Here is a 25,829-nt window from a genome sequence, read left to right on the forward strand (position 1 = left end):
TCGCAAAAAAATTAGCAAAAATGTGCTCGCTAGCGGCCCCTAAAATTTTCAAAAACACCTTCGTATTGGGGTTATTTTGAGCTACATGCATGAAAAATTTTACGCATATTCATGGCATCAGGACGCACAAAAAAGCTACTCACACCCATATCCGAAACTCAACGGGAAGAGCGCCACCTATTTTTGAAAATCAAAAATGGCTCCAAAAAGCATCCAAAAATGTCCAAATAAGGGTGCATACTTTTGCTATTAACTCCTACAGCTTTTCTCCGATTCAGTCCAAACTAGGCACATTCTATAGTAAACCCATTGACGATTAATACAAAGTAAAGGCATTCCGTTCAGACGAAAGATGTGGGCGTGTGAGACTTTGGGCGGGGCATCAAAAAAAACGGCGGAAAATGGATTTTTGTGACTTGAAAATGAACATGATTTCACCTCATCCCACACACTCGTCAGTGCTGGGAAAAAGTGCAACATTTTATGGGTTTCGCAAAAAAGTCGAAAAAATGTGCTCACTAGCGCCCCCTACAGTTTTCAAAAACCCCTCCCCATAGGGGTTAATTTGAGCTACATGCTTGAAAAAATTTACGCATATTCATGGCATCAGGACGCACAAAAAAGCCTCTTGCACCCATATCCCAAACTCAACAGGAAGAGCGCCACCTAGCTTTGAACATGAAAAACGTGGTCAAAATAAGGGTGCATACTTTCGTTATCTTCTCCGAAGGCATTTCTCCGATCCATTCCAAACCAAGGGCAACTTATAGTAGACACATTGACGATTAAAAATTGTTCGAAGAATTCCGTTCTGACTAGAATTGTGGGCGTGGCAAGCGTTGAGGCGGGGCATCAAACGCACATACAGCTTTGAATGTGAAGAATGACGCCCAAATAAGGGTGCATACGTTTGAGAGCTCCTCCTAGAGTTTTTCTCCGATTCAGTCCATACAAGGCACATTCTATAGCAGATATATTGACGATTATAAAACCATTAAAGGCATTCTGTTCAGACTAAAATTTGGGGGCTGGCAGACTTTCAGGCGGTGCATCAAGATGCAAAGGAGAAACAAGCCCTGCAGAACTCATTAAAATATGCAAGGAAGGAGATCCAGCAGCAAAAATCTGTTGTGATGAGTCAAGCTGCACATCTGGAAATAAAGGACAACACCATCCAGAAGTAACAGGAAAAATTACAAAGCAAAATGGAGGAAACTAAAATGCTCACATTTGCCGAAGGAAGTAAGTACTTTCATTATCCTTGTTTAAAAAACAATTTATGTAGTTACTAATTAATGCTTAAACAATACATGAACAAACATTGGTATTATCAAACTATCCCGACGACTTGAACTAAGCAGTGTGACAACACAACAACAACACAATTGAACAAACAATGCACACTTTTCCATGCAAAACATCATTGCCTAATGTATCTTTCTAAGTTTCAACTCTTGAGTGGATGCAAACTGGATAGATGACAAAGAAGGACAAGCAGGTCCATCTTACAGTGCAGATGGTACTTTCCTACAAATTTCATTCATATACCAAATCGTGTTCAAGTGATTCTAGTGTTTCTTATCACACATTATAATATACAATTTATACTGATAATATGTCTATTTGCTTTTCCCACAGACAAGCTCACTCACCATGAGGCCACCTGATCAGATGCCAGCATCTTGCTGATGAATCACTTCCCAGATCAAAATGTACAAATACTGTTGTGTATAAGCTGTGTCTTGGACATGTCAATTACTGTTATTAATGTGTTATATTGTTTTTTGGGGCTATTTTATATATATATATATATATATATTTAATATGCCCCCTATTTGTATTTCCTTTGAGTTCTTCTTAAAATTGGTAATAAATGTCTGTTTTCTAAAAATCTGTCTGTTTCATATCATCTCTGACTGAAACATATTAATACATAAATATGAACACTATAAGGTTCACATCACTGCTATCCAAAATAACACTAAGAACAACGCTCATTGTTACACATGTTACATGTATTTCACATTCTATTGACCAGAACAGTAAAAACAACCTTCCAAACACTAACATCAAGCCGCCGAAACACTTCTCCAAATAACTTTGCGTTCAAATTAAAGCAAAAGTCTCAACATAAACCAAAAAAATGTTTTTTTAAGACTTTCAAATGCCCAAATCTCCAAAAATCATCAGGTGGAGGCCAGAACAGGCGATGCTGACTTTCAGGCAGTGCATCAACGCACATAGAGATTTCAATGTGAAAAGGTAAAAACGATTAAAGGAATTCTGTTAAGACTAAAATTGTGGGCGTGGCACACTGTCAAGTTGGGAGGTTTCCTTGGCAATCTGCCAAAAACTTGGAACATTTGAACCACCTAAGCCAGTATATACTCTCAGATCTTGCTTTCGCATCATACGGTGGCGGATATCATGCGCCGGTTTACATGTGGTGGTGGCTCGCATAGGCGGCGGCTGCGGGTGTGCGAGGGCCCGTTCTTTAATTGTTTTCATTGTTTTATTGTTTTTATTGTTTTATTATTATCCTGTGTTTTAATTGTTTTTATGCCTGCGTTGTTTGTCTATTTATGTACAGCACTCTGTTCCGGCTGTGGTCGGTTTAAATTGCTTTATAAATAAAGTTGAGTTGAATTGAGTCCAAACAAATGTATTTTAATCTATTTTCAATAAATTAATCCTGTCAATCAAAACAGATGATTTTGATTAAAAGTATAAGGCATACTGGACTATCACTGCCAGTTGTCTTTTTAACTCCTTTAGAATAAAAGCCTTATGTTAGTGTTCAGTCAATGACAAATCTCTCCTCTTTTACATGACTTGTTGTTGAAGCTTGGCTTCATCATTCATGGAAAAGGTCATCCTTTTACCTCACCATGAAATCACTCTGCGTGCATACAGACAAATAGACATGTTCAAGAGGAGCCCCCTTAATTGATTCAAATCTAATTGACAGCTGAGAAAAAATAAGGACTATGTCCATGTTGAACTGAAAAATAAATCTGTTTGAGCACTCACAAAACAAGACCTGAAAAACTGGTATGTGCCCGCTAAAATAAACCCTACACAATCTTGTTTTAAAACTTGTTCCTCCAGAAACCATCATAAAGCCCATGCATGTTGTCACTCCCGTTGTTCTCTGCTGGTTTGGGGCTTTGGTTCTTGAATCTATACTGTTAGGAATGAGGCGTGACATTTCTCTGGGCATATAGGAACGTTGTTTCTTCAGTCTTGCTGTCAGCCAAACAAAAGCAAAAATAACATTCAGTTCTGTTGCAAGGAAGACCAAGAACACATCTCTTTTTTTAATTAGATAGAATGAGTCTTAAGATCTTTATGTTGTATTTTAAATAATCTTTTTGAAACATTTTAAAGTGAATAATACAAATCTTATTTATTCTGTATTTTTAATTATTAAGATTTATGTAAAAAAAAAAAAAAATACAATATCATTAAAATAATAACAACTGGGCCAAAACTAGGCTATTTATTTTTTCTTTTCACTATCATCCTGCAAATGAAAAATAACATGATATTAGTTTTAATATCAGCTTTAAAACTTAAGCTTTATTTGGCTGCTTGATGTTATCATGTTGATAAGATGTATTGTGATGCTCTATCATGGCTTTATCTTCTGTCAGGGTGCATTTAGTAAAAAGCAGGAAATGCAGGTCATACAAGAACCACCTGTGCTGAAGCCCCATGGGAGGGGTAGGGGATGAACAGTCAAAAGAGAAGACCTTTCCGGGCAGACGGTTCTCCATGGTGGAATTAAATACACTGTAATCTGCAACAATTTCAGGTATGATTCATTTTAATAATGCATCTTGAACCCATTTAGCACATCAAATCATTTTTATATTATGCGTCTTTTGTATGTTGTAAACACAGACTCTAAGTAAAAAGATTGTAAGCCTACTAGGAAGAAGCAGTGGCATTTTCCTTTATGCAAGAAAGCTCTCTGTAGCTCACAATGTGGCGTGTTAGGCTCTTTAATTTAGAAAGAATAATAATAAACGAGCGCTCTGAAACTGTTGAATTTAATGTTTTGGGCCGAGTTTTAATCGGTAAATGCATTTACCAGGGACGCTATCTCTTTAAATATAGAAGAGAGAAGGCGGCTCGCACAAGGAAGTAGCCACAATTAGATACTTCCGGAATGTGCCGTTGGTTTCAAAATAAAAGCGAAGGATTTTCACTCACATTACATTTAGGTTTTTCTTATTCGTATTTGACATTGGCACCTACAGAAGACATGACTGATTGTTATATTCATTTTGAAGAAGACCAAACAGGGTACTGATGATTAGCTAACAGAAAGGTCAAGGTCAAGGTGACTTAATTTGCAGCCTTGGGTTGATCTGGCACATGACCTGATTTAACAATAAAACAATATGAAGCACAAAGGTTTTTATTGGAAGAAAATAGACCTGCTAACATAGGCTATCTTTAAAAAATCTACACTAAATTTCCTGTTCATACCTGACATACATACTTCAGCAATGACTTCCATGATTCTGATTTTTATAACGTACATCCGTGGTTTGTTTTTAGATTCTGTTAGTAAGGACCACTGATTTTTACCTTGGTCACAGAATCCAAGTATACATTAATGTCAATTCTCAAGATTTTTATTTTCTTTCAGTCAGTTTTTTCAGCTAGTTTTACTAGTCTGAATCCACAGCTACCCATTTCTACAGAAGCCCTAAGCAGACACACATTTTATTGACCTTGTTTACATGATAATGAGTGGGTTAATTTCCAGCTGTTTTCTCATTTATCTCGTAATCTGTGGATTTAAAAAAGCTGGTTTTCAGATTATAACGGATTAATTTATCTCATTATCTTGAGATAAATAAGCTTACTATTGCATGATAAGGATCATTTTGTGGTTATCCGGAAACCAAACTATTGGCTGGTCACTGTGATAAAGATCACAGTAAAGCATGCGGCTTTTACCCACACCAACATCATTTCTATGCTCATTTTGTGTTTTGCACTCGCTGATAACTATCATCTATACATCACAGGCCCCCTGCTGGACCCCCTGCAGTTTGCCTATCGGGCAAACAGGTCGGTGGAGGATGCAGTCAATATGGGTCTGAACTACATCCTGCATCACCTGGACTCCCCCAGGACCTACGCTAGGATCCTGTTTGTGGACTTCAGCTCTGCGTTCAACACCATCATACCAGACATCCTGCACCAGAAACTCACCCAGCTCACAGTGCCGGCCTCCATCTGTCAGTGGATCACCAACTTCCTGACGGACAGGAGACAGCAGGTGAGGCTGGGGAGCATCAAATCCAGCACCCGGACCATCAGCACTGGCGCCCCACAGGGATGTGTTCTCTCCCCACTGCTCTTCTCCCTCTACACCAATGACTGCACCTCAGGAGACCCCTCGGTGAAACTCCTGAAGTTTGCAGACGACACCACCGTCATCGGTCTCATCCAGGACGGAGACGAGTCTGCTTACAGACAGGAGGTGGAACAGCTGGCCCTCTGGTGTAGTCAGAACCATCTGGAGCTGAACCCGCTCAAGACGGTAGAGATGACAGTGGACTTCAGGAGAAGCCCCCCCCCACTCCCCCCCCTCACCATCCTGAACAGCACTGTGTCTACTGTGGACTCTTTCAGGTTCCTGGGATCCACTATTTCCCGGGACCTGAGGTGGACCTCCCACATAGACACAATCAGAAAAAAGGCCCAGCAGAGGATGTACTTCCTGCGTCAGCTCAGGAAGTTCAACCTGCCCCAGGAGCTGCTGATCATGTTCTACACCTCCATCATCCAGTCTGTTCTGTGTACCTCCATCACTGTCTAGTTTGGCTCTGCAACCAAACTAGACAAACACAGACTGCAACGGACTATAAGGACTGCAGAAAAAATCATCGGTGTCGACCTGCCCCCCATCCAGGACTTGTACCGGTCCCGGGCCAGGAAACGGGCAGGGAGCATTACCGCTGACCCCTCACACCCTGGACACAAATTCTTCAAACTCCTCCCCTCCGGCAGGCGCTACAGATCACTGTGCGCCAAAACAACCCGCCATAAGAACAGTTTCTTCCCCCAGGCTGTCACTCTGATGAACACTAAACCATAACAGTGTCATACCTGTCAGATAAATACTCTCTGTAAATATACATGTAGATATACAATGCAACAATTCTCAAGCAGAATTCCATATTTCTATTTTTTGTATTATTTAACTTCTATTTTATAATGTAAAACTACCTCTGCAACTCACCACTGCACTTTGTCATATTATTTTAGCCTGTACATATTAGTCAAGCTATTTGTTGTTTCTTTGTATTTATAGCTAAGGTTATTGTTATTATATTTTCATTTTATTTTTTATTGTAGTTCTTATTCTTATTCCTATTCTTATGCCTTGTACAAAGAGAGCACAGTTTACCAAAGTCAAATTCCTTGTGTGTTCAAGCATACTTGGCGAATAAAGCTGATTCTGATTCTGATTCTGATTCTAATAAGATAATTGAATCTGTTTTAATGGTTAAACCAGTTGTTATCTCAAGATAATGAGATAAATAATTAAGAACTCCAGATAATTTAAATTCACAGGGCAACTGAGTAATAGGTCCAATCTCAATGTCCTCCCTGAGCCCTGAGCCCTGAGCCCTGAGCCCTGAGCCCTGAGCCCTGAGCCCTGAGCCCTGAGCCCTGAGCCCTGAGCCCTGAGCCCTCAGCCCTCAGCCCTGAGCCCTTCTTGACTTAATTGACATCACCTGGAAAGTGATTGAGGGCAGGAGGCTGTAAGGGCTCAAAACCGATTGAACTGAAATGGGACAGCACTTTGAGACTTCTCACATAGCCTGCATGACGTCACCAGCTCACCTTGGCGGTATTGGGAATTTTTATTGCACAATTTTTACTTCCCTCAAATTCAAGGCACTTTAGGGTGGGCTAACTGCCATGTGCTCCAGGCTCTCACCGTACAGACAGCTTAACCACACGATTTAAAACATATAAATAGGCTATATAACTATAAATACACAAATTATACTGTATACACATATATGTGAAGATAAATCGATTAAGGCTGTTTTCTATATTTATACTTACAGGCAAACTTTTTTACCTGTAAATTTCATTACAACTTTCATGCTTCTTTTTTACTGTCACACTTTTTTATTTCATGTTACAGCGTTTGTTTATCTTTCTATGATCGGAATCCCATGTTTCACGTCACAATGCTATGAACTATGGGAAATTCCCTTATGCTAAGTCTGCAAAAATGCCCACTTATGGAAAGGGGGCATAAAGGGCTCAAAAAGTCAGTTAGAGATCCCTCTCACACTTGATGATTTGACAGTGGGACAGCCCTAAACCCTCTCGGATTTAGCGAGAACGCGCCTCAAAGTCAGTGAGTGCTTGAGGGTGGACATTGAGATTGAGCCATAGTGTGTATGGATGTCTGCTTTGGGCTTCCATCATCTCTCACTATCATATTAATCAGAATCAGAATCAGCTTTATTGGCCAGGTATGCTTGAACACACAAGGAATTTGACTTAGGTAAACTGTGCTCTCTTTGTACAAGGCATAAGAATAAGACATACAAAATAAAAATAAAAATGTATTCAATAAGTCACAAAACGCACAAAGAGGAGCCGAAATTTTCAATAGATTACATAAAAATATAGACAGCATTTTTTATGCAAAGTGGTTTAAATTTAGGGTGAGATTCGTGTCGATAATCTTTTATTCTGAAAATCTGTGACTGGAAGTAGTGTTGTTGTTGCCGAAGGCGGAACTAAGTCATGATGTCTGTGTTGTAGAGTAACAGTAGCACTGCTGGCCTGTAGCTACATTTTAGCTCCTGTAAATGTTGTAGTTTTTATCTAGGTTGATTTTATATCTCTGTAATCATGAACAGGACTCAGCTGAAACGCTCCAGTATCTTGAGGATGGCTCTCTCCGGAACGGACGCGATGGACCAGGAGGAACATGGAGAGACATTCATACTCCGAGCTGTAAAGATTGCGGCTGTGGTGGCACTGTACTGGTTTGTCTCAATAACTATGGTGTTCCTCAACAACTATCTGCTGGATAACAGAGACTTGGAGGCACCTTTGTTCGTCACTTTCTTCCAGTGTTTGGTGACCGTGGGACTGTGCTGGGTCATGCAGCTGCTGGCCAAACTGTGCCCAGGAGTCATCGACTTTCCCACGGTCAAATTCGACACGAAGACGTCCAGAGAGGTGCTCCCTCTGTCCGTCGTGTTCATCTGCATGATCACCTTCAACAACCTGTGCCTGATGTATGTCGGAGTGGCCTTTTACACGGTCGGACGATCACTCAGCACAGTTTTTAATGTGCTGTTATCGTACATCATCCTGAAACAAACCACGTCGATGCATGCCCTGCTCTGCTGTGGGGTCATACTAGGTATGCAGCTTTCTTTTAAAGTTCATTATAACGCAGTGTTTACTATATTAGATGCATTATTATTGACATTATTGTCGGTGTCTACTTATACATTCTGCATTTTAAAAGCATTCACATTTTCCCGATGTGATGTCGTCCTCTTACTCTGAAAACCTCTATTTTATTGCCCTTTTAATGCTTTTATTTACTTATCCATTTCTAGTTATTTATTTTTATTTATTTATCCTAAAAAAAACCCTCTTAAACAATGATTTATTGGTCTATTGTCACACCCCTTCATTCTGTTTAATTGACGTGTATTCCTCCTAACCTCTTGCGTTGCATTTTGTTTTGTATTGTTAAAGTTCCTCCTTGTTCTAAAGGAGCGATATAAATAATGTGATTATTGTTATTATTATTATTATTATTTTTTTTTAATTTAAATTATTATTATTATTATTATTATTATTATTATTATTAGAAATGCAAGTATCCCCATGCACAAATCAGACTTTAATCAGACTTTATTTGTAAAGCGCTTTTCATACAATGTTATTGTAACAGTACTGTACATTAAAACAACTTAAAATAGAATAAAGATAAAAAAGAAAAATCCTAATCCCATCCCTGACCCCAAACCCACCCCACAATCCTAGGGTTAAGAACACAATATATGCAATAATAATAATAATAATAATAATAATAATAATAATAAAATAAATGAAAAAGAAGGCTAGATACATACTAGCACATTAAACTATTATCAACATGCATGCTCAAATTAAAAACAATACACACTCAATTATGCAGATATAACAGCATATATGTGCCATATATGGTCTTTGTAACCTGGCTGCAGGGACTTATTTCCTTTAACTGCTGTTGATGGAAGGCAAGGCCCTGCAATCTTGTTAATCCCATAATTGTTGGAGGAGGTTGAGGTCAAGCCTCTCAGAATATAACTGTATTTTGAACAGACCTGGCTTTGTGCACAAGGGCACCCTCTCATACTAGTCTCTACAAGACAGAGTCCTGAGGAAATTCTACATTCAAATTCATGCTAGTTTTCCGTGACTACCAACCCTAGCTTTAAGGACAGACATTTTTCAAACTCATTGTATATCTTCTAGTCAGAAACTACGGCTGCAGAGTTTTGTTTTTGTTTCAATAAAATCAAATCAGTGTTTAAATTCTTTGTAGAAGGTGTGATGTAAATTAGAGAAACAATTTTCCAGCATGACTTCCTTCAGAGAAAGATAATGAGATATCTTTCTTTGTAGAGTTTCAGGTGTCAGCTACTTGTCTCCTCCAGTGATAAATATTCTTTATTCTTGAGTTTGAATTGACACCACAGTCCTTCTTGTCTCTCTGCCTCTCAGGCGGATTCTGGCTCGGTGTCGATCAGGAGGGCGTGGCAGGCTCCCTCTCCTGGACAGGCGTCTTCTTTGGGGTGCTGGCCAGCGCTTTTGTCTCCCTGAACGCCATCTACACCAAGAAGGTGATGCCAGCAGTGGATGGCAACATCTGGAAACTGTCCTACTACAACAACATTAACGCATGTGTCCTCTTTGTCCCGCTCATCCTCGTGTTCGGAGAGTTGGGCCGACTCGGCAGCTTCAGCCGTCTCAATGACCCCGGGTTTTGGGGCATGATGACGCTGGGAGGAGTGTTTGGTTTTGCCATTGGCTACGTTACAGGCTTGCAGATCAAGTTTACCAGTCCACTCACACATAATGTCTCAGGGACTGCAAAGGCCTGTGCACAGACTGTTATTGCAGTGGTGTACAACTCTTCCAGTAAAAGCATGCTGTGGTGGACTAGTAACCTGATGGTTCTTGTGGGCTCATCAGCCTACACATGGGTTAAAAGTTTAGAAATGAAGAAGACTCCTGCTAAAGACCCTCAGGACTCAGCCAAAGAAAAACTGCTGCCAGAGAAAGGCGACCTGGGAGTATAACTGTAAAAACAGAGGCTGAGAAACCTTCAGCTTTCAGCCATGTGGCGTCAGAATGTGAATAATGTCACAGTGAGACTTTGACAGATTATGTTCTATACGAGGAATCAGGAACATTGGTTGCTTTGATAACCTTGTCGTTTTATACAGTCTGACTGAGGTCTTGAAGGATTTTGTACATATCATTATTTAAAGTTATTCAGATGTATTTGGGGCCTTTATACTAGTGTTTTTAAAATAATGTCTTTTATGGTGCAGTGTACAAGTGAAGGAAAATAATCATGGTTTTATTTACATTGGGGAGGGGAGGTTATTTACTCAGATTGAGCGTGGTGATATTGAAACTTTTTTACCGCTACAAGCCATTTTTATGAATGTGTGTCAGTATCTTTTAAATGTTTTAGGATAGCCTTTGACAACGGGAACATGAGGATCTACAATACTGTGCTGTGAACAAAAGATGCAACAGAAGAGGAAATCATAACCTTGTTTTGTTGAGAATGACATACTAAAGGTTTTTATTTATGTCCAAAGAAATCAGGGGTTTTAACTTGAGCCGTCAGAAACTCTCATTATTTGGTTCTGAACTAAAACAAATGATACGTCTTAAAGAGAAATGGAGAAATAAAATGAATGCAGCTCAAAGAAGATGTGGTATGAGCTAACAGAGAGGCCTGATGGAGTTTTCACAGATATGTTTCTCATGTTTTGAGTGTTCATTCACATATCAGGGAATTGTATGACAGTAACAAAGCTGAGAAGTCTCTGTTTGCACTTGTCATTCTGTCCTAAATGAAAGTATGTCATATCAGGTTCTTCTGTACAGCCTGAAAATGTTTGGGGAGAACATTATCTGTGTTCAAAGCCAGCTTTTTAAAAGGTCTTGTAACATTTTATTTAAACAGAAACAGAGAAAGTGAGCTTGTACTGCAGAGAATATTAAATAAGGTGTACTATTCAACCCTTTTCGTGTTTTCATTTTGAAAGGGAAGATTGTTGTTTCACTGTTCAACAAAGGATTACAGATTAATTTTCTCATTCTGATCATTTGGCTCTTTAGTCAAATAAAACATGAAAACATTCATTGACATATTTTTGTCAGTCTACATTATCTTAATCCATCTTGAAATTACAAACTGTATTATCAGTTATATTTCTTCAAATGTGATCCCATGTTAGCTCAGTGTGAGCTTTAGTATCACCATCAGGAAGCCTCTAAACCAGCTTTACTCTCATGTGGGTGCTCTGTCCTGATGTGTTTCAAGAAGTTAATGAAGCTGGTTGTCGAGGGACTTTTCTTTCTAGCATGTTGAAGAGGATTTGACACACGAGGGCTTTAAAAGTTCAACACTGTGTGAAGTTGTCTGCCTCAAGTGTTAAATCACTGAGTGATTTCACACAGTCCGCTGAATTGCATGTATCAAAGTGGCCAGTGTGAACCAGAAGCTCAAGAGAGGTGACGTGCAATCCTTTGACGTACAGAATACACGCATGTTGTTATTACTACATGGATAGGTAACTTACATGATAGAACTTTATTGTTTTATGAAAAATATGCGCTCATTTTAAATTTAATGCCTGCAATTAGCTCAGAAAAGATGGAACAGGTACAACCAAACACTGCAAAAAGTTGTTTAATGCAAAAAATTGAAAATTTAAATTTAAATATACCCAGAGAAACATCTCCCAGCCAGGGGCGAATCTACAGAGGTGGCATAGAGTGGCAAGTGCCACCCTAAAACACAGCCTTGCCACCCCTGTTGCCACCCCAGTTGGAAGGATTTAATTCAAAGAAAAGCTATGCCTCATCGGACACTTGTGTGAATCACAGACTGCAGTGATTTAGTGATGGGAAGTCCGTGCAGTTTTGTGCATTTATTCTGTCACAAAACCATTCTTACTTTTGTTTAGTATTTTTAATCAAACATTTTTATTGCATGAATTAAAAAAAAACTGCAAACATATCCACAGAACAGAACCAGAACCAAACTAAAGCAAAAAGAAATAGGACCAAACTCAAGCAGAACCAACTCAAGCAAACAGAACCAGAACCAAATTCAAGCAAACAGAACCAGAACCAAATCGAGCAAACAGAACCAGAACCAAACTCAAGGAAACAGAACTGTAACTAAACAAAAAACTGCAAACATATCCACAGAACAGAACCAGAACCAAATTAAAGCAAAAAGAAACAGAACTGAACTCAAGCAAACAGAGCCAGAATCAACTAAAGCAAACAGAAACAGGACCAAACTCAAGCAAACAGAGCCAGAATCAACTCAAGCAAACAGAACCAGAACCAAATTCAAGCAAACAGAACCAGAACCAAATCGAGCAAACAGAACCAGAACCAAACTAAAGCAAACTGAACCAGAACCAACTCATTCAAAAAGCACCAGAAACAAAATCAAGCAAGCAGAACCAGAAACAAATTCAAGCAAGCAGAACCAGAACCAAACTCAAGCAAACAAAACCAGAACCAAACTCAAGCAAACTGAACCAGAACTAACTCAATCAAACAGAACCAGAACCAACTCAATCAAACAGAACCAGAACCAACTCAATCAAACAGAACCAAACTCAAGCAAACAGAACTAGAATCAACTCAAGCAAAAAGAACAAGTACCGCACTCAAGCAAACAGAACCAGAACCATATTCAAGCAAATAGAACCAGAACCAAACTCAAGCAAACAGAACCAGAACCAACTCAAGCAAACAGAACCAGGGTTTAGTGTTAATATTAGGGTTAGGGTTAAGATTAGGGTTAGGGTTAGGGTTATGATTAGGGTTAGGGTTAGGGTTAGGGTTATGATTAGATTTAGGGTTTAATATTAGGGTTAGGATTATGACTAGGGTTAGGGCTATGCAGAGGTGGGTAGAGTAAACCGAAACAGTACTCAAGTAAAAGTACTGTTACTTTACAATTATGTTATTCATTTAGAAGTAAGAGTACTTGTAGAAATAAGTACTTGAGTAAGAGTAAATAAGTACCTAAAAAGAAACCTACTCAAGTATTGAGTAACTCGTGAGTAGTATCATATATAAAATTGTATTGTATTGGAAACGCTAATAACAATGTGAAGTGCACACTGCCTTTAATAAAGTGACATAAATAGGAACATGCCAAAATGAATTCTGTTAGGCATGGTTTCTTTCAAACAATAAAGAAAGAGGAGCTTCAATGTGCACAAATTAATGTACCCGCTTTCATTTTTTAAAACAAGCTGAAACTTCAAACTGTGTCTGAGATCTCATCAGAACCCCAGAACATCAATACTCAAACATTACAATAAAAAATATATCTGTGCCTTCCAAACTTTCTTTTTTAACCTTTAACTTATTTTCAGTACATCTTACTTAAAAACTTACCTAACTGAAAATTAACTATAACATGCTTTTAAGATTTAATATTAACTAGTACTATCCTTAGCTTACCTAACTGATAACTAACTATAACATGTTTTTAAGATTTAATTGTTCTATGTTGAAGCTCAAGATTACCACCGTATAGAACAAAGTAAGCAGCACATAATGTGACTGTTTCTTCTTCTTTAGAGCAGTTGTTCTCAAAGTGGGGTCCTGGGACCCCTGGGGGTCCGCGAACCATAGCGTAGGGGTCCGTGAAATAATTTGAATACATTTCTAATAAATTATAAAATTGTGCTGTGTCATTACAAAACAGCATATACACCATTGTTATGATACCATTTGGTGGCTCGAAGGGATATGTGAGTCTTGCTACTGTTCATTTTCTGAAAGCGTTTAAGATCAATTACTTGAAAAGTATAAATGCTGTCATGTTGAGTCCACAAGGAATGAAATGACCCTCTGTTTTAAAGTATACAAGTGGTATTTACTTGATTCAAATTGAAGTGTTATCTGTTTATCACTATGGTACAGGTCTGAAGTATTTACATTGATACCTTTTACAATACAAATAGTTCCAAGGGCAACTAAGAGTGCAAATAGTAGTAAGCATGGGCTTCAGTGATGGGAAGTTAGCTCTTTTCAGAGAGTTGACTCTTTTGACTCGGCTCCTAAAGAAGAGCCGACTCTTTCGACTCCCGTACGGCTCTTAATTTAGGATCTTTTGTAGCCATATATTTTACCTGAACTTTGCAAAAACTAATGGTTTGTGTTGGCAAACCCTTTTACCTATAGTGTTTTTATGAGGAGATTTATAATTAACCAATTTTGTGAAGGGTTAGGGTTATGATTAGGGTTAGGGTTGTGGTTAAGATTAGCGTTGGGGTTAGGGTTATTATTAGGGTTAAAGTCAGGGTTATGATTAGCGTTAGGGTTATGATTAGCGTTAGGGTTATGATTAGCGTTAGGGTTATGATTAGAATTAGAGTTATGATTAGGGTAAGGGTTAGGGTGAAGGTTAGGATTGGGATTAGGGTTAGGGTTGTGACTAGGGTTAGGGTTATGATTAGTGTTAGGGTTATGATTAGGATTAGGGTTGGCATTAGGGTTAGGGTTAGGTTTAGGGTTAGGAGTTGGGGTTAGGGGTTAGGGATTAGGGTTAGGGGTGGGTTATGATTAGGGTTATGGTTAGGGGTGTGGTTAGGGTTGGGAGTTGAGGTTAGGGGTTAGGGTTAGGATTAGGGTTAGGATTGTGATTAGGGTTAAGATTAGGGTTAGGGTTAGGATTAGGGTTACGGTTATGATTGGGGTTACGGTTATGATTAGGGTTAGGGTATGGTTAGGGTTAGGGTTAGGATTAGGTTTAGGATTGTGATAAGGGTTAGGGATACGGTTGCGATTAGGGTTAGGGTTAGTATTAGGGTTAGGGTTATGATTAGGGTTAGGATTAGGGTTAGGATTGTGATTAGGGTTAGGATTGGGATTAGGGTTAGGGTTAGGTATAAGGTTATGATTAGGGTAAGGATTAGGATTGGGGTTAGGATTAGGTTTAGGATTAGGGTTGGGATTGTGATTACGGTTAGGATTGGGATTAGGGTTAGGGTTAGGGATAAGGTTATGATTAGGTTTAGGGTTAGGGTTAGATTTAGGGTTAAGGTTATGAATAGGGTTAGGGTATGGTTAGGGTAAGGGTTAGGATTAGGATTAGGGTTAGGTTTAAGGTTAGGATTAGGGTTAGGGTTAGGATTAGGGTTAGGGTTAGGGTTAGGATTAGGGTTACGGTTGTGATTAGGGTTAGGGTTATGATTAGGGTTAGGGTTAGAACCAGAACTAAACTCAAGCAAAGAGAACCAGAACCAAACCCAAGCAAACCCAACCAGAACCGAACCAGAACCGTACCAGAACTGAACCAGAACCGAACCAGAACCATACCAGAACCGTACCAGAACCATACCAGAACCGAACCAGAACCGAACCAGAACCGAACCAGAACCGACCCATACCAGAACCGTACGAAAACCGAACCGAACCAGAACCGAACTCAAGCAGACAGAACCAGAATCAAAACCAAACTCAAGCAAACAGAACCAGAACCAAACTTAAGCAAACAGAACCAGAACCAAACTCAAGCAGACAGAACCAGGACCAACTCAAGTAAACAGAAACAGAACCAAACACGAGCAAACAGAACCAGAACCAGAACCATCTCAAGCAAACAGAACCAAACTCAAGCAAACATTATTAATGTCCTCAGGTTGGTATTGAGAAAAATCCGATGCGTCATGTTGGATGGGCTGATCCGATTTCTCCTCTCAGTGAGTATTTGCCCGGTCTTCAAGAATACTCTCTCTGAAGGAACAGATGAAGCCACAATACACAGCCTCCCATCCATCACCTATATCCTATATCCTCACATATGATTGGCCGCATGGCAGCCATGCTGACCAATCAAAACAAAGTTCTGCTGTGAGCAGAGCTGGGGCTGAACACTGTGAGAGCTAAGCAGCGAAAGGATTCTATCCCTGATCCTAGGGTTAAAGTTATGATAAGGGTTAGGGTTAGGGTTGTGATTAGGGTTAGGGTTAGGGTTGTGATTAGGGTTGTGATTAGGGTTAGGGTTGTGATTAGGGTTAGAGTTAGGGTTAGGGTTGTGATTAGGGTTAGAGTTAGGGTTAGGGTTGTGATTAGGGTTGGGGTTAGGGTTGTGATTAGGGTTAAGGTTATGATTAGAATTAGGGTTATGATTAGGGTTAGGGTTAGGATTAGGATTAGGGTTAGGGTTGTGATTAGGGATAGGGTTAGGGTTGTGATTAGGTTTAGGGTTGTGATTAGGGATAGGGTTAGGGTTGTGATTAGGGTTAGGGTTGTGGTTAGGGTTAGGGTTGTGATTAGTGTTAGGATTAGGGTTGTGATTAGGGTTAGGATTAGGATTGTGATTAGTGTTAGGGATGTGATTATGTTTAGGGTTGTGATTAGGGTTAGAGTTAGGGTTAGGGTTGTGATTAGGGTTAGGGTTGTGGTTGTGATTAGGGTTAAGGTTATGATTAGGTTTAGGGATAGGGTTATGGGGTTAGGGTTAGGGTTGTGATTAGGGTTAGGGTTGTGATTAAGGTTAGGGTTAGGGTTGTGATTAGGGTTGTGATTAGGGTTAGGGTTGTGATTAGGGTTAGGGTTGTGATTAGGATTAGGAATGTGATTAGGGTTAGGGTTGAGATTAGGGTTAGGGTTATGATAAGGGTTAGGATTAGGGTTAGGGTTGGGGTTGGGGTTATGATTAGGGTTAGGATTAGGGTTGGGGTTGGGGTTGGGGTTAGAGTTAGGGTTGTGATAAGGGTTAGGGTTGTGATTAGGGTTAGGGTTAAGGTCGTGATTAGGGTTAGGGTTGTGATTAGGGATAGGGTAAGGGTTAGGGTTGTGATTAGGGTTAGGGTTAGGGTTGTGATTAGGGTTAGGGTTGTGATCAGGGTTAGGATTAGGGTTAGGGTTAGGGTTGTGATTAGTGTTAGGGTTATGATTAGGGGTTAGGGTTAGGATTAGGGTTAGGAATAGGGTTAGGATTACGGTTACGGTTAGGATTAGGGTTAGGATTGTGATTAGGGTTAGGGTTAGGGTCGTGATTAGGGTTAGGGTTGTGATTAGGGATAGGGTAAGGGTTAGGGTTGTGATTAGGGTTAGGGTTGTGATAAGGGATGGGGTTGTGATTAAGGTTAGGGTAAGGGTTTTGATTAGGGTTAAGGTTATGATTAGGGTTAGGGTTATGATTAGGGTTAGGGTTGTGGTGAGGGTTGTGGTTAGGGTTAGGGTAAGGGTTGTGGTTAGGGTTGTGATTAGGGTTAGGGTTAGGGTTGTGATTAGGGTTAGGGTTGTGATTAGGGTTAGGGTTGTGATTAGGATTAGGAATGTGATTAGGGTTGTGATTAGGGTTAGGGTCGTGATTAGGGTTAGGGTTGTGATTAAGGTTAGGGTTAGGGTTGTGATTAGGGTTAAGGTTATGATTAGGTTTAGGGATAGGGTTATGGGGTTAAGGTTAGGGTTAGGGTTGTGATTAGGTTTAGGGTTAGGAATGTGATTAGGGTAAGGGTTAGGGTTAAGGGTATGATTAGGGTCAGGGATGTGATTAGAGTTAGGGTTAGGATCAGGATTAGGGTTAAGGTTATGATTACGGTTCGGGTATGGTTAGGGTCAGGGTTAGGATTAGGGTTAGGTTTAAGGTTAGGATTGGGGTTAGGGTTATGGTTAGGGTTAGGGTTAGGATTAGGGTTAGGGTTAAGATTAGGGTTTGGGTTGTGATTAAGGTTAGGGTTAGGGTTGTGATTAGGGTTAGGGTTGTGATTAAGGTTAGGGTTAGGGTAATGATTAGGGTTAAGGTTATGATTAGGTTTAGGGATAGGGTTAAGGGGTTAGGCTCAGGGTTAGGGTTAGGGTTGTGTTAAGGGTTAGGGTTTGGTTGTGATTAGGGTTGTGATTAGGGTTAAGGCTAAGGTTAGGGTTAGGGTTTGGGTTATGATTAGGGTTAGGGTTATGATTAGGGTTAGGGTTATGATAAGGGTTAGGGTTATGATTAGGGTTAGGGTTAGGTTTAGGATTAGGGTTAAGGTAATGATTAGGGTTAGGGTTGGGGTTGGGTTATGATTAGGGTTAGGATTAGGGTTGGGGTTGGGGTTAGATTTAGGGTTGTGATAAGGGTTAGGGTTGTGATTAGGGTTAGGGTCGTGATTAAGGTTAGGGTCGTGATTAAGGTTAGGGTTGTGATTAGGGATAGGGTAAGGGTTAGGGTTGTGATTAGGGTTAGGGTTGTTATTAGGGTTAAGGTTATGATTCGGGTTAGGGTTATGATTAGGGTTAGGGTTGTGGTTAGGTTTAGGGTTGTGATTAGGGTTAGGGTTAGGGTTGTGATTAGGGTTAGGGTTAGGGTTGTGATTAGGATTACGGTTGTGATTAGGGTCAGGGTTAGGGTTAGGGTTGTGATTAGGGTTAGGGTTATGATTAGGGGTTAGGGTTAGGATTAGGGTTAGGAATAGGGTTAGGATTACAGTTACGGTTAGGATTAGGGTTAGGAATGTGATTAGGGTTAGTGTCCTGATTAGGGTTAGGGTTGTGATTAGGGTTAGGGTTATGATTAGGGGTTAGGGTTAGGATAAGGGTTAGGAATAGGGTTAGGATTACAGTTACAGTTAGGATTAGGTTTAGGATTGTGATAAGGGTTAGTGTCCTGATTAGGGTTAGGGTTGTGATTAGGGATAGGGTAAGGGTTCGGGTTGTGATCAGGTTAGGGTTGTGATTAAGGATAGGGTAAGGGTTTTGATTAGGGTTAAGGTTATGATAAAGGTTAGGGTTATGATTAGGGTTAGGGTTGTGGTTAGGGTTGTGATTAGGGTTAGGGTTAGGGTTGTGATTAGGGTTAGGGTTGTGATTAGGGTTAGGGTTGTGATTAGGATAAGGAATGTGATTAGGATTAGAGTTAGGGTAAGGGTTGTGATTAGGTTTAGGGTTGTGATTAGGGTTAGGGTTGTGATTAGGGTTAGGGTTGTGATTAGGTTTAGGGTTGTGATTAGGGTTAGGGATGTGATTAGGGTTAGGGATGTGATTAGGGTTAGGGTTGTGATTAGGGTTAGAGTTGTGATTAGGGTTAGGGTTGTGATTAGGGTTAGGGTTGTGATTAAGGTTAGGGTTAGGGTTGTGATTAGGTTGAGGGTTATGGGGTTAAGGTTAGGGTTATGGTTAGGGTTAGGGTTAGGGTTATGTTTAGGGTTAGGGTTTTGCTTGTGATTAGGGTTGTGATTAGGGTTAAGGCTATGATTAGGGTTAGGGTTTGGATGATGATTAGGGTTAGGGTTATGATTAGGGTTAGGGTTGTGATTAGGGTTAGGGTTAGGGTTATGATTAGGTTTAGGGTTAGGAATGTGATTAGGGTTAGGGTTAGGGTTGTGTTTAGGGTTAGGGTTGTGATTAGGGTTATGGTTAGGATTAGGGTTAGGATTAGGGTTAAGGTTAAGATTAGGGTTAGGATTAGTATTTTGGTTAGGGTTAGGATTAGGTTTATGATTAGGGTTAGGGGTGGGGTTAGGGTTAGGGTTAGGGTTAGAGTTATGATTATTGATAAGGTTATGATAAAGGTTAGGATTAGGGTTACGATAAGGGTTAGGGTTAGATTTATGATTAGGGTTAGGGGTGGGGTTAGGATTAGGGTTAGAGTTATGATTATGGATAAGGTTATGATAAAGGTTAGCATTAGGGTTAGGGTTACGATAAGTGTTAGGGTTAGATTTAGGGTTAGGGTTATGATTGGGTTTTGGTTAGGGTTGGGGTTAGGGTTAGGATTAGGATGAGGGTTAGGGTTAGGATTAGGGTTAGGGTTAGGATTAGGGTTAGGAATAGGGTTGGGGTTAGGGTTAGGGTTGTGATTAAGGTTAGGGTTATGATAAGGGTTTTGGTTAGGGTTATGGCTAGGATTAGGATGAGGGTTAGGGTTAGGATTAGGGTTAGGGTTAGGATTAGGGTTAGGAATAGGGTTGGGGTTAGGGTTAGGGTTGTGATTAGGGATAAGGTTAGGATTAGGGTTAGGATTGTGATCAGGGTTAGGATTAGGGGAAGGGTTAGGGATAAGGTTATGATTAGGGTTATGATTAGGGTTATGATTAGGGTTATGATTAGGGTTCGGTTTAGGGTTAGGGTTAGGGTTGTGATTAGGGTTAGGGTCAGGGTTAGGGTCAGGGTTAGGGTTAGGGTAAGTGTTGGGATTAGAGTTTAGGGTTGCGTTGAGTGTTAGGATTAGGTTTGTGATTAGGGTTCAGCTCTTGAGTGACCCAGCACTTGGTACTTTGATCATGATTGTGGTGATGTTAATTGTTGATGATGATAATGGAAGGTCTTAAATTGGTTTGTTAGGGGAGGGGTTAAGGTTAGGGTTAGGGGTTGGGCTAGGGTTATGGTTTTTATTAGGGTTAGGGTTGTAATTAGCCTTAGGGTTAGGATTATGGGTTAGGGTTAGTAATGGGGTTAGGATTAGGGTTATGGTTAGGATTAGGTTTAGGATTAGGGTTAGGATTGTGATTAGGTTTAGGGTTAGGATTAGGGTTATGGTTAGGGATAAGGTTATGATTAAGGTTAGGATTAGGGTTAGGGTTAGGATAAGGGTTAGGGTTAGATTTAGGGTTAGGGGTAAGATTAGGGTTAGGGTGAGGATTAGTTTTAGGGTTAGTATCGAGGTTAGGATGAGGGTTAGGATTAGGGTTAGGAATAGGGTTAGGGTAGGAATAGGGTTAAGATTAGGGTAAGGAGTAGGGTTAGGGTTAGAGTTATGATTAGGGTTATGGTTAAGGTTAGGTTTATGATTAGGGTTAAGGTTAAGATTAGGGTTAGGGTTAATATTTTGGTTAGGGTTGTGATTAGGTTTATGATTAGGGTTAGGGGTGGGGTTAGGATTAGGGTTAGGGTTAGGGTAGGAATAGGGTTAGGATTAGGGTTAGGATAAGGGTTAGGATTAGGGTTAGGTTTAGAGTTATGATTAGGGATAAGGTTATGATTAAGGTTAGGATTAGGGTTAGGGTTAGGGTTAGGGTTAGGATTAGGATTAGGATTAGGGTTAGGGTTAAGATTAGGGTTAGGGTTAGGAGTTGGGGTTAGGGTTAGGATCGTGATTAGGGTTAGGGTTAGGGTTAGGATTAGGGTTAGGAATAGGGTTAGGATTAGGGTTATGGTTAGGGTTAGGGTTAGGGTTAGGATTAGGGTTAGGGTTAAGATTAGGTTTATGATTAGGGTTAGGGGTGGGGTTAGGATTCGGGTTAGGGTTGTGATTAGGGTTAGGACTGTGATTAGGGTTAGGGTTAGGATTATGGTTAGATTTAGTGTTAGGGTTATGATTAGGGTTTTGGTTAGGGTTAGGGATAGGGTTAGGATTAGGGTTAGGATTAGGCTTAGGTTTAGGATTAGGATTAGGGTTAACAGAACCAATGCAAACAGAACCAAAACTAAGCTCAAGCAAACCCAATCAGAACCGAGTGCATATGGTAGTAAGCATGGGCTTTAGTGATGGGAAGTTCAGCTCTTTTCAGAGAGTTGACTCTTTTGACTCGGCTCCCAAAGAAGAACCAGCTCTTTCGACTCCTGAACTGCTCTTAATTTAGGATCATTTGTAGCCATATTTTTTTACCTTAACTTTGCAAAAACTAATGGTTTGTGTTGGAAACCTTTTTACACAGTGTTTTTATGAGAAGATTTATACTAACCCAATTTTGTGCATTTATTCTGTTACGAAACCATTCTTACCCTAGGGTTATGATTAGGGTTAGGGTTAGGGTTATGATTAGGGTTAGGGTAAGGGTTAGGATTAGGGTCAGGGTTAGGGTTAAGGTTATGATTAGAATTAGGGTACGGTTAGGGTTAGGGTTTGGATTAGGGTTAGGGTTAAGGTAACGATTAGGGTTAGGGTTAGGATTAGGGTTAGGATTGTGATTAGGGTTAGGATTAGGGGAAGGGTTAGGGATAAGGTTATGATTAGGGTTATGATTAGGGTTAAGGTTAGGGTTATGATTAGGGTTATGATTAGGGTTCGGTTTAGGGTTAGGGTTAGGGTTGTGATTAGGGTTAGGGTCAGGGTTAGGGTCAGGGTTAGGGTTAGGGTAAGGGTTGGGATTAGAGTTTAGGGTTGCGTTTAGGGTTAGGATTAGGTTTGTGATTAGGGTTAGGGTTAGGATTAGGGTTAGGAGTTGGGGTTAGGGGTTAGGGGTGGGTTTAGGGTTAGGGTTGTTATTAGGGTTAGGGTTAGGATTAGGGTTAGTGTTGTGATTAGGGTTAGGGTTAGGATTAGGGTTAGGGTTAGGGTGAGGGCTAGTGTTGGGGTTAGGGTTAGGGTTGGGAGTTGGGGTTAGGGCAAGGGAAGGGTTTAGGGTTAAGGTTAGGGTTAGAGGTGGGGGTAGGGTTAGGGTTAGGGGTTAGGGGATGGGGCAGGGTTATGGTTGTGATTAGGGTTATGGTTGTGATTAGGGTTATGGTTGTGATTAGGGTTAGGGTTAGGATTAGGATTAGGGTACGGTTAGGGTTAGGGTTCGGATTAGGGTTAGGTTTAAGGTTATGATTATGGTTAGGGTTAGGTTTAGGATTAGGGTTATGATTGTGATTAGGGTTAGGATTGTGATTAGGGTTAGGATTGTGATTAGGGTTAGGTTTAGGATTAGGGGTAGGTTTAGGGATAAGGTTATGATTAGGGTTAGGGTTAGGATTAGGATTAGGGTAAGGGTTAGGATTAGGGTTAGGGTTATGATTAGAGTTAGGGTTGTGATTAGGGTTAGGATTAGGGTTAGGGTTAAGATTAGGGTTAGTTTTAGGATTAGGGTTAGGGTTAGGGTTAGGATTAGGGTTAGGATAAGGGTTAGGGTTATTATTAGGGTTTTGGTTAGGATTAGGGTTAGGATTAGGGTTAGGGTTAGGATTAGGGTTAGGGTTAGGATTAGGGTTAGGGTTAGGATTAGGGTTAGGATAAGGGTTAGGGTTATTATTAGGGTTTTGGTTAGGATTAGGGTTAGGATTCGGGTTAGGGCTAGGATTAGGGTTATGGTTAGGAATAGGATTCGGGTTAGCAACACAGCTTCTGGTTCAGGCTCTTGTAATGTCACGCATTGACTACTGCAACTCTCTACTGGCAGGCCTCCCTGCATGCACAGTTAAACCTCTGCAAATGATCCTGAACGCAGCAGAACGTCTGGTCTTCAACCAGCCCAAGACAGCTCATGTCACTCCCCTGCTCATTTCGCTACACTGGCTTCCAGTTGCAGCTTGCATCAGATACAAAACTGTAATCATGACTTACAAAGCAGTCACCAAAACCGCTCCAGTTTACCTGGAACCCCTCATCCAGGTCTACTGCCCTTCTCGCCCAATACGCTCAGCCTCTGAAAAGCTCCTAGTGCTTCCAGCACACAAGGCCTCAAAATCACTAGCTTGACTCTTCTCTTCTGTTGCCCCTAAATGGTGGAGTGAATTGGTCAACTCCATTCGATCTGCAGAGTCCCTCTTTACTTTCAAAAGACAGCTAAAGACCCAGCTCTTTAGGAAGCACTATGCACTTAGCTAGACTGTTCTCCACTGTTGTCCCCAGTGGCAGACCATGTCTTCCAGCTACAATTGACTCGCACTTTCCTGCTCTACTCTGGGAATCTGTGTTCAGCTCTTGAGTGACCCAGCACTTGGTACTTTGGTCATTACTATGGTGATGTTAATTGTTGATGATGATAACGGAAAGTCTTAAATGGTTTGGTTGCTTCATTGTAGATGTTCCTTATTTTACAAAAAAAACAAAAACAATTCCTTATTTACTTTGTGCATTGCCTTTACACTGCTTGTCAGTACCTGCACCCAAATGGACTTGAAGCACTTTGTTACGCGTACTGATCTTGTTTCCTCTTGTCTAGAGCTTTGCTTGTGTTGTTCTTGTTCTCGTATGTACGTCGCTTTGGATAAAAGCGTCTGCTAAATGACATTGTAACATTGTAACATTGTAAAAGGTGACACATGCGCTGCAGGCTGGTGGTTGAAACAGGCAGTAAGTGGAAAAACAACACACTTTCACTAACCATTTTTCGGTTATTAACACAACCAATTTTTTTACGTGAATAAAAAAAAATAGTGAAGTTACTTTAAATCTTACAGGAATGAAGAGGAAAGACATTAGCAGTTTTTTCTTACCAAAGACAAAGGTGAAAAAAATAAAGTCTGAGCAACTGGTCAAGGTAGATGGAGGAGATGACCAGGGACAAGACCAGGTGGAAGGAGAAGAGGAGGAGCAGAGAAGTATCAGTGACAACATGGAAGGCCAAGGTGATCAGAGACAGGAAGATGGACGGAGAAAAATACACCGATGAAGAGATGGAAGAAGGACAGCATTATCAGAGAGACAAGAAGACAACATACCTATTCCAGACAGTGAGAGGGAAAAGACAGTGCCAGAGTCATCACAAATGATCTGCAGTCGAGCTGGTCCACAGGGTATGAAAGTTACAACTAAATAAGAACCACAAATTACATAATTTAACACAGTCTGATCTTTAAACACATAGAAAATCAATAACAGCCAGTGTTTCCCCTACCTATACTGTTCATTACATTTGCGTTTATATCTGAACATTTAAGGAAAAATATTTAAAGTCTTATGTTTTATTTGTACAGTATATCTTATACTTCAAACAATTTTTACCCATATCATATATATATGTTTTGGCATTTCTTAAAACTGAATTGTCTGTTAACTAGATTTTTAGGGAGGGGGGTCGTCCTGTTGAGGGGATGGGGCACCCCCTTATCAAAGCAGGAATACACCTTTATATGTGGACAAATCAACTCAAAAAGGCATCCAGACAACAGAACAATCATTGTAAAAAAAATATTAATCTTTGACCAAAGTGTACGTTTTTACATTAATTCAGCACATAGACGTCTGCCATGTTGCCACCACTCAAAAATGTACTGCCCCCCTCTGCCCACCCCATAAATATTTTTCTAGATCCGCCCCTGCTCCCAGGTAATTAGTTTAGTAACATGACTGTTATACAGAACATTCCAGAAAGCTTGAGTCTCTCAGACATAAAGATATCAATGAGCTCACAACTCTGTGAGGAACTGCATGAGCTACAAGTTCAGCAATTTCAGAAAAATGTTCCTCAGCTTAAAACTGCGAACATTGTGGGGATTTCATCATCAAACACAGTATATAAGATCATTAAAAGATTAAGAGAATCTAGATAAATCTCTGAAAAAAAGTGACACGACTGAAAACCAAGACTGGATGGTTGTGATCTTCAGGACCTCAGGTGCATTAAAACACACATGACAGACAGACTCTGTAGTGGAAATCCCTGCATGGGCTCAAAATCCTCTCCCAAAACCATTGTTGAACACAGTCTGTCCCTGCATGCACAAATGCAGGCAAAATGTTTAGGATGCAAAGAGGAAACCCAAGAGGCAAAGATGGGCCTGAGTCCATTCAAGATGGACTGAGGTGAAGTGGAAAACTGCCCTGTGGTCTGACAAATCCAAATCAGACATTCTTTTTGGAAATCATGGATGTCACATCCTCCACTCTAAATAGAGGAGGGACCACCCGGCTTGTCATC

The 25,829-nt window shown here is 40.3% G+C and overlaps 1 protein-coding gene across 2 annotated transcripts; it reads left to right on the forward strand.

Annotated features, from left to right (window-relative positions):
- Positions 1-6,835: 6,835 nt before the first annotated feature.
- On the forward strand, positions 6,836-11,316 carry slc35c1 (solute carrier family 35 member C1). Of its 2 annotated transcripts, XM_034680786.1 has the most exons (3): positions 6,836-6,877; positions 7,911-8,422; positions 9,781-11,316. In XM_034680786.1, the coding sequence occupies exons 2-3, from the start codon at positions 7,942-7,944 to the stop codon at positions 10,356-10,358; spliced, it is 1,059 nt and encodes a 352-aa protein (XP_034536677.1). In that variant the 5' UTR covers positions 6,836-6,877; positions 7,911-7,941; the 3' UTR covers positions 10,359-11,316. The 2 variants fall into 2 exon arrangements, with proteins under 2 accessions (XP_034536677.1, XP_034536676.1); XM_034680785.1 differs by lacking the exon at positions 6,836-6,877 and having other exon boundaries at positions 7,742-8,422.
- Positions 11,317-25,829: the final 14,513 nt, after the last annotated feature.

This window comes from Notolabrus celidotus, chromosome 3 (genome assembly GCF_009762535.1).
Source record: "Notolabrus celidotus isolate fNotCel1 chromosome 3, fNotCel1.pri, whole genome shotgun sequence".
Lineage (NCBI taxonomy): Eukaryota > Metazoa > Chordata > Actinopteri > Labriformes > Labridae > Notolabrus > Notolabrus celidotus.

Coding starts and splice junctions, on each gene's coding strand:
- slc35c1 (XM_034680785.1), top strand. CDS start 7,903: ATGAACAGGACTCAGCTGAAACGCTCCAGTATCTTGAGGATGGCTCTC. Junction 8,423..9,780: donor CTGCTGTGGGGTCATACTAG/GTATGCAGCTTT, acceptor TCTGCCTCTCAG/GCGGATTCTGGCTCGGTGTC.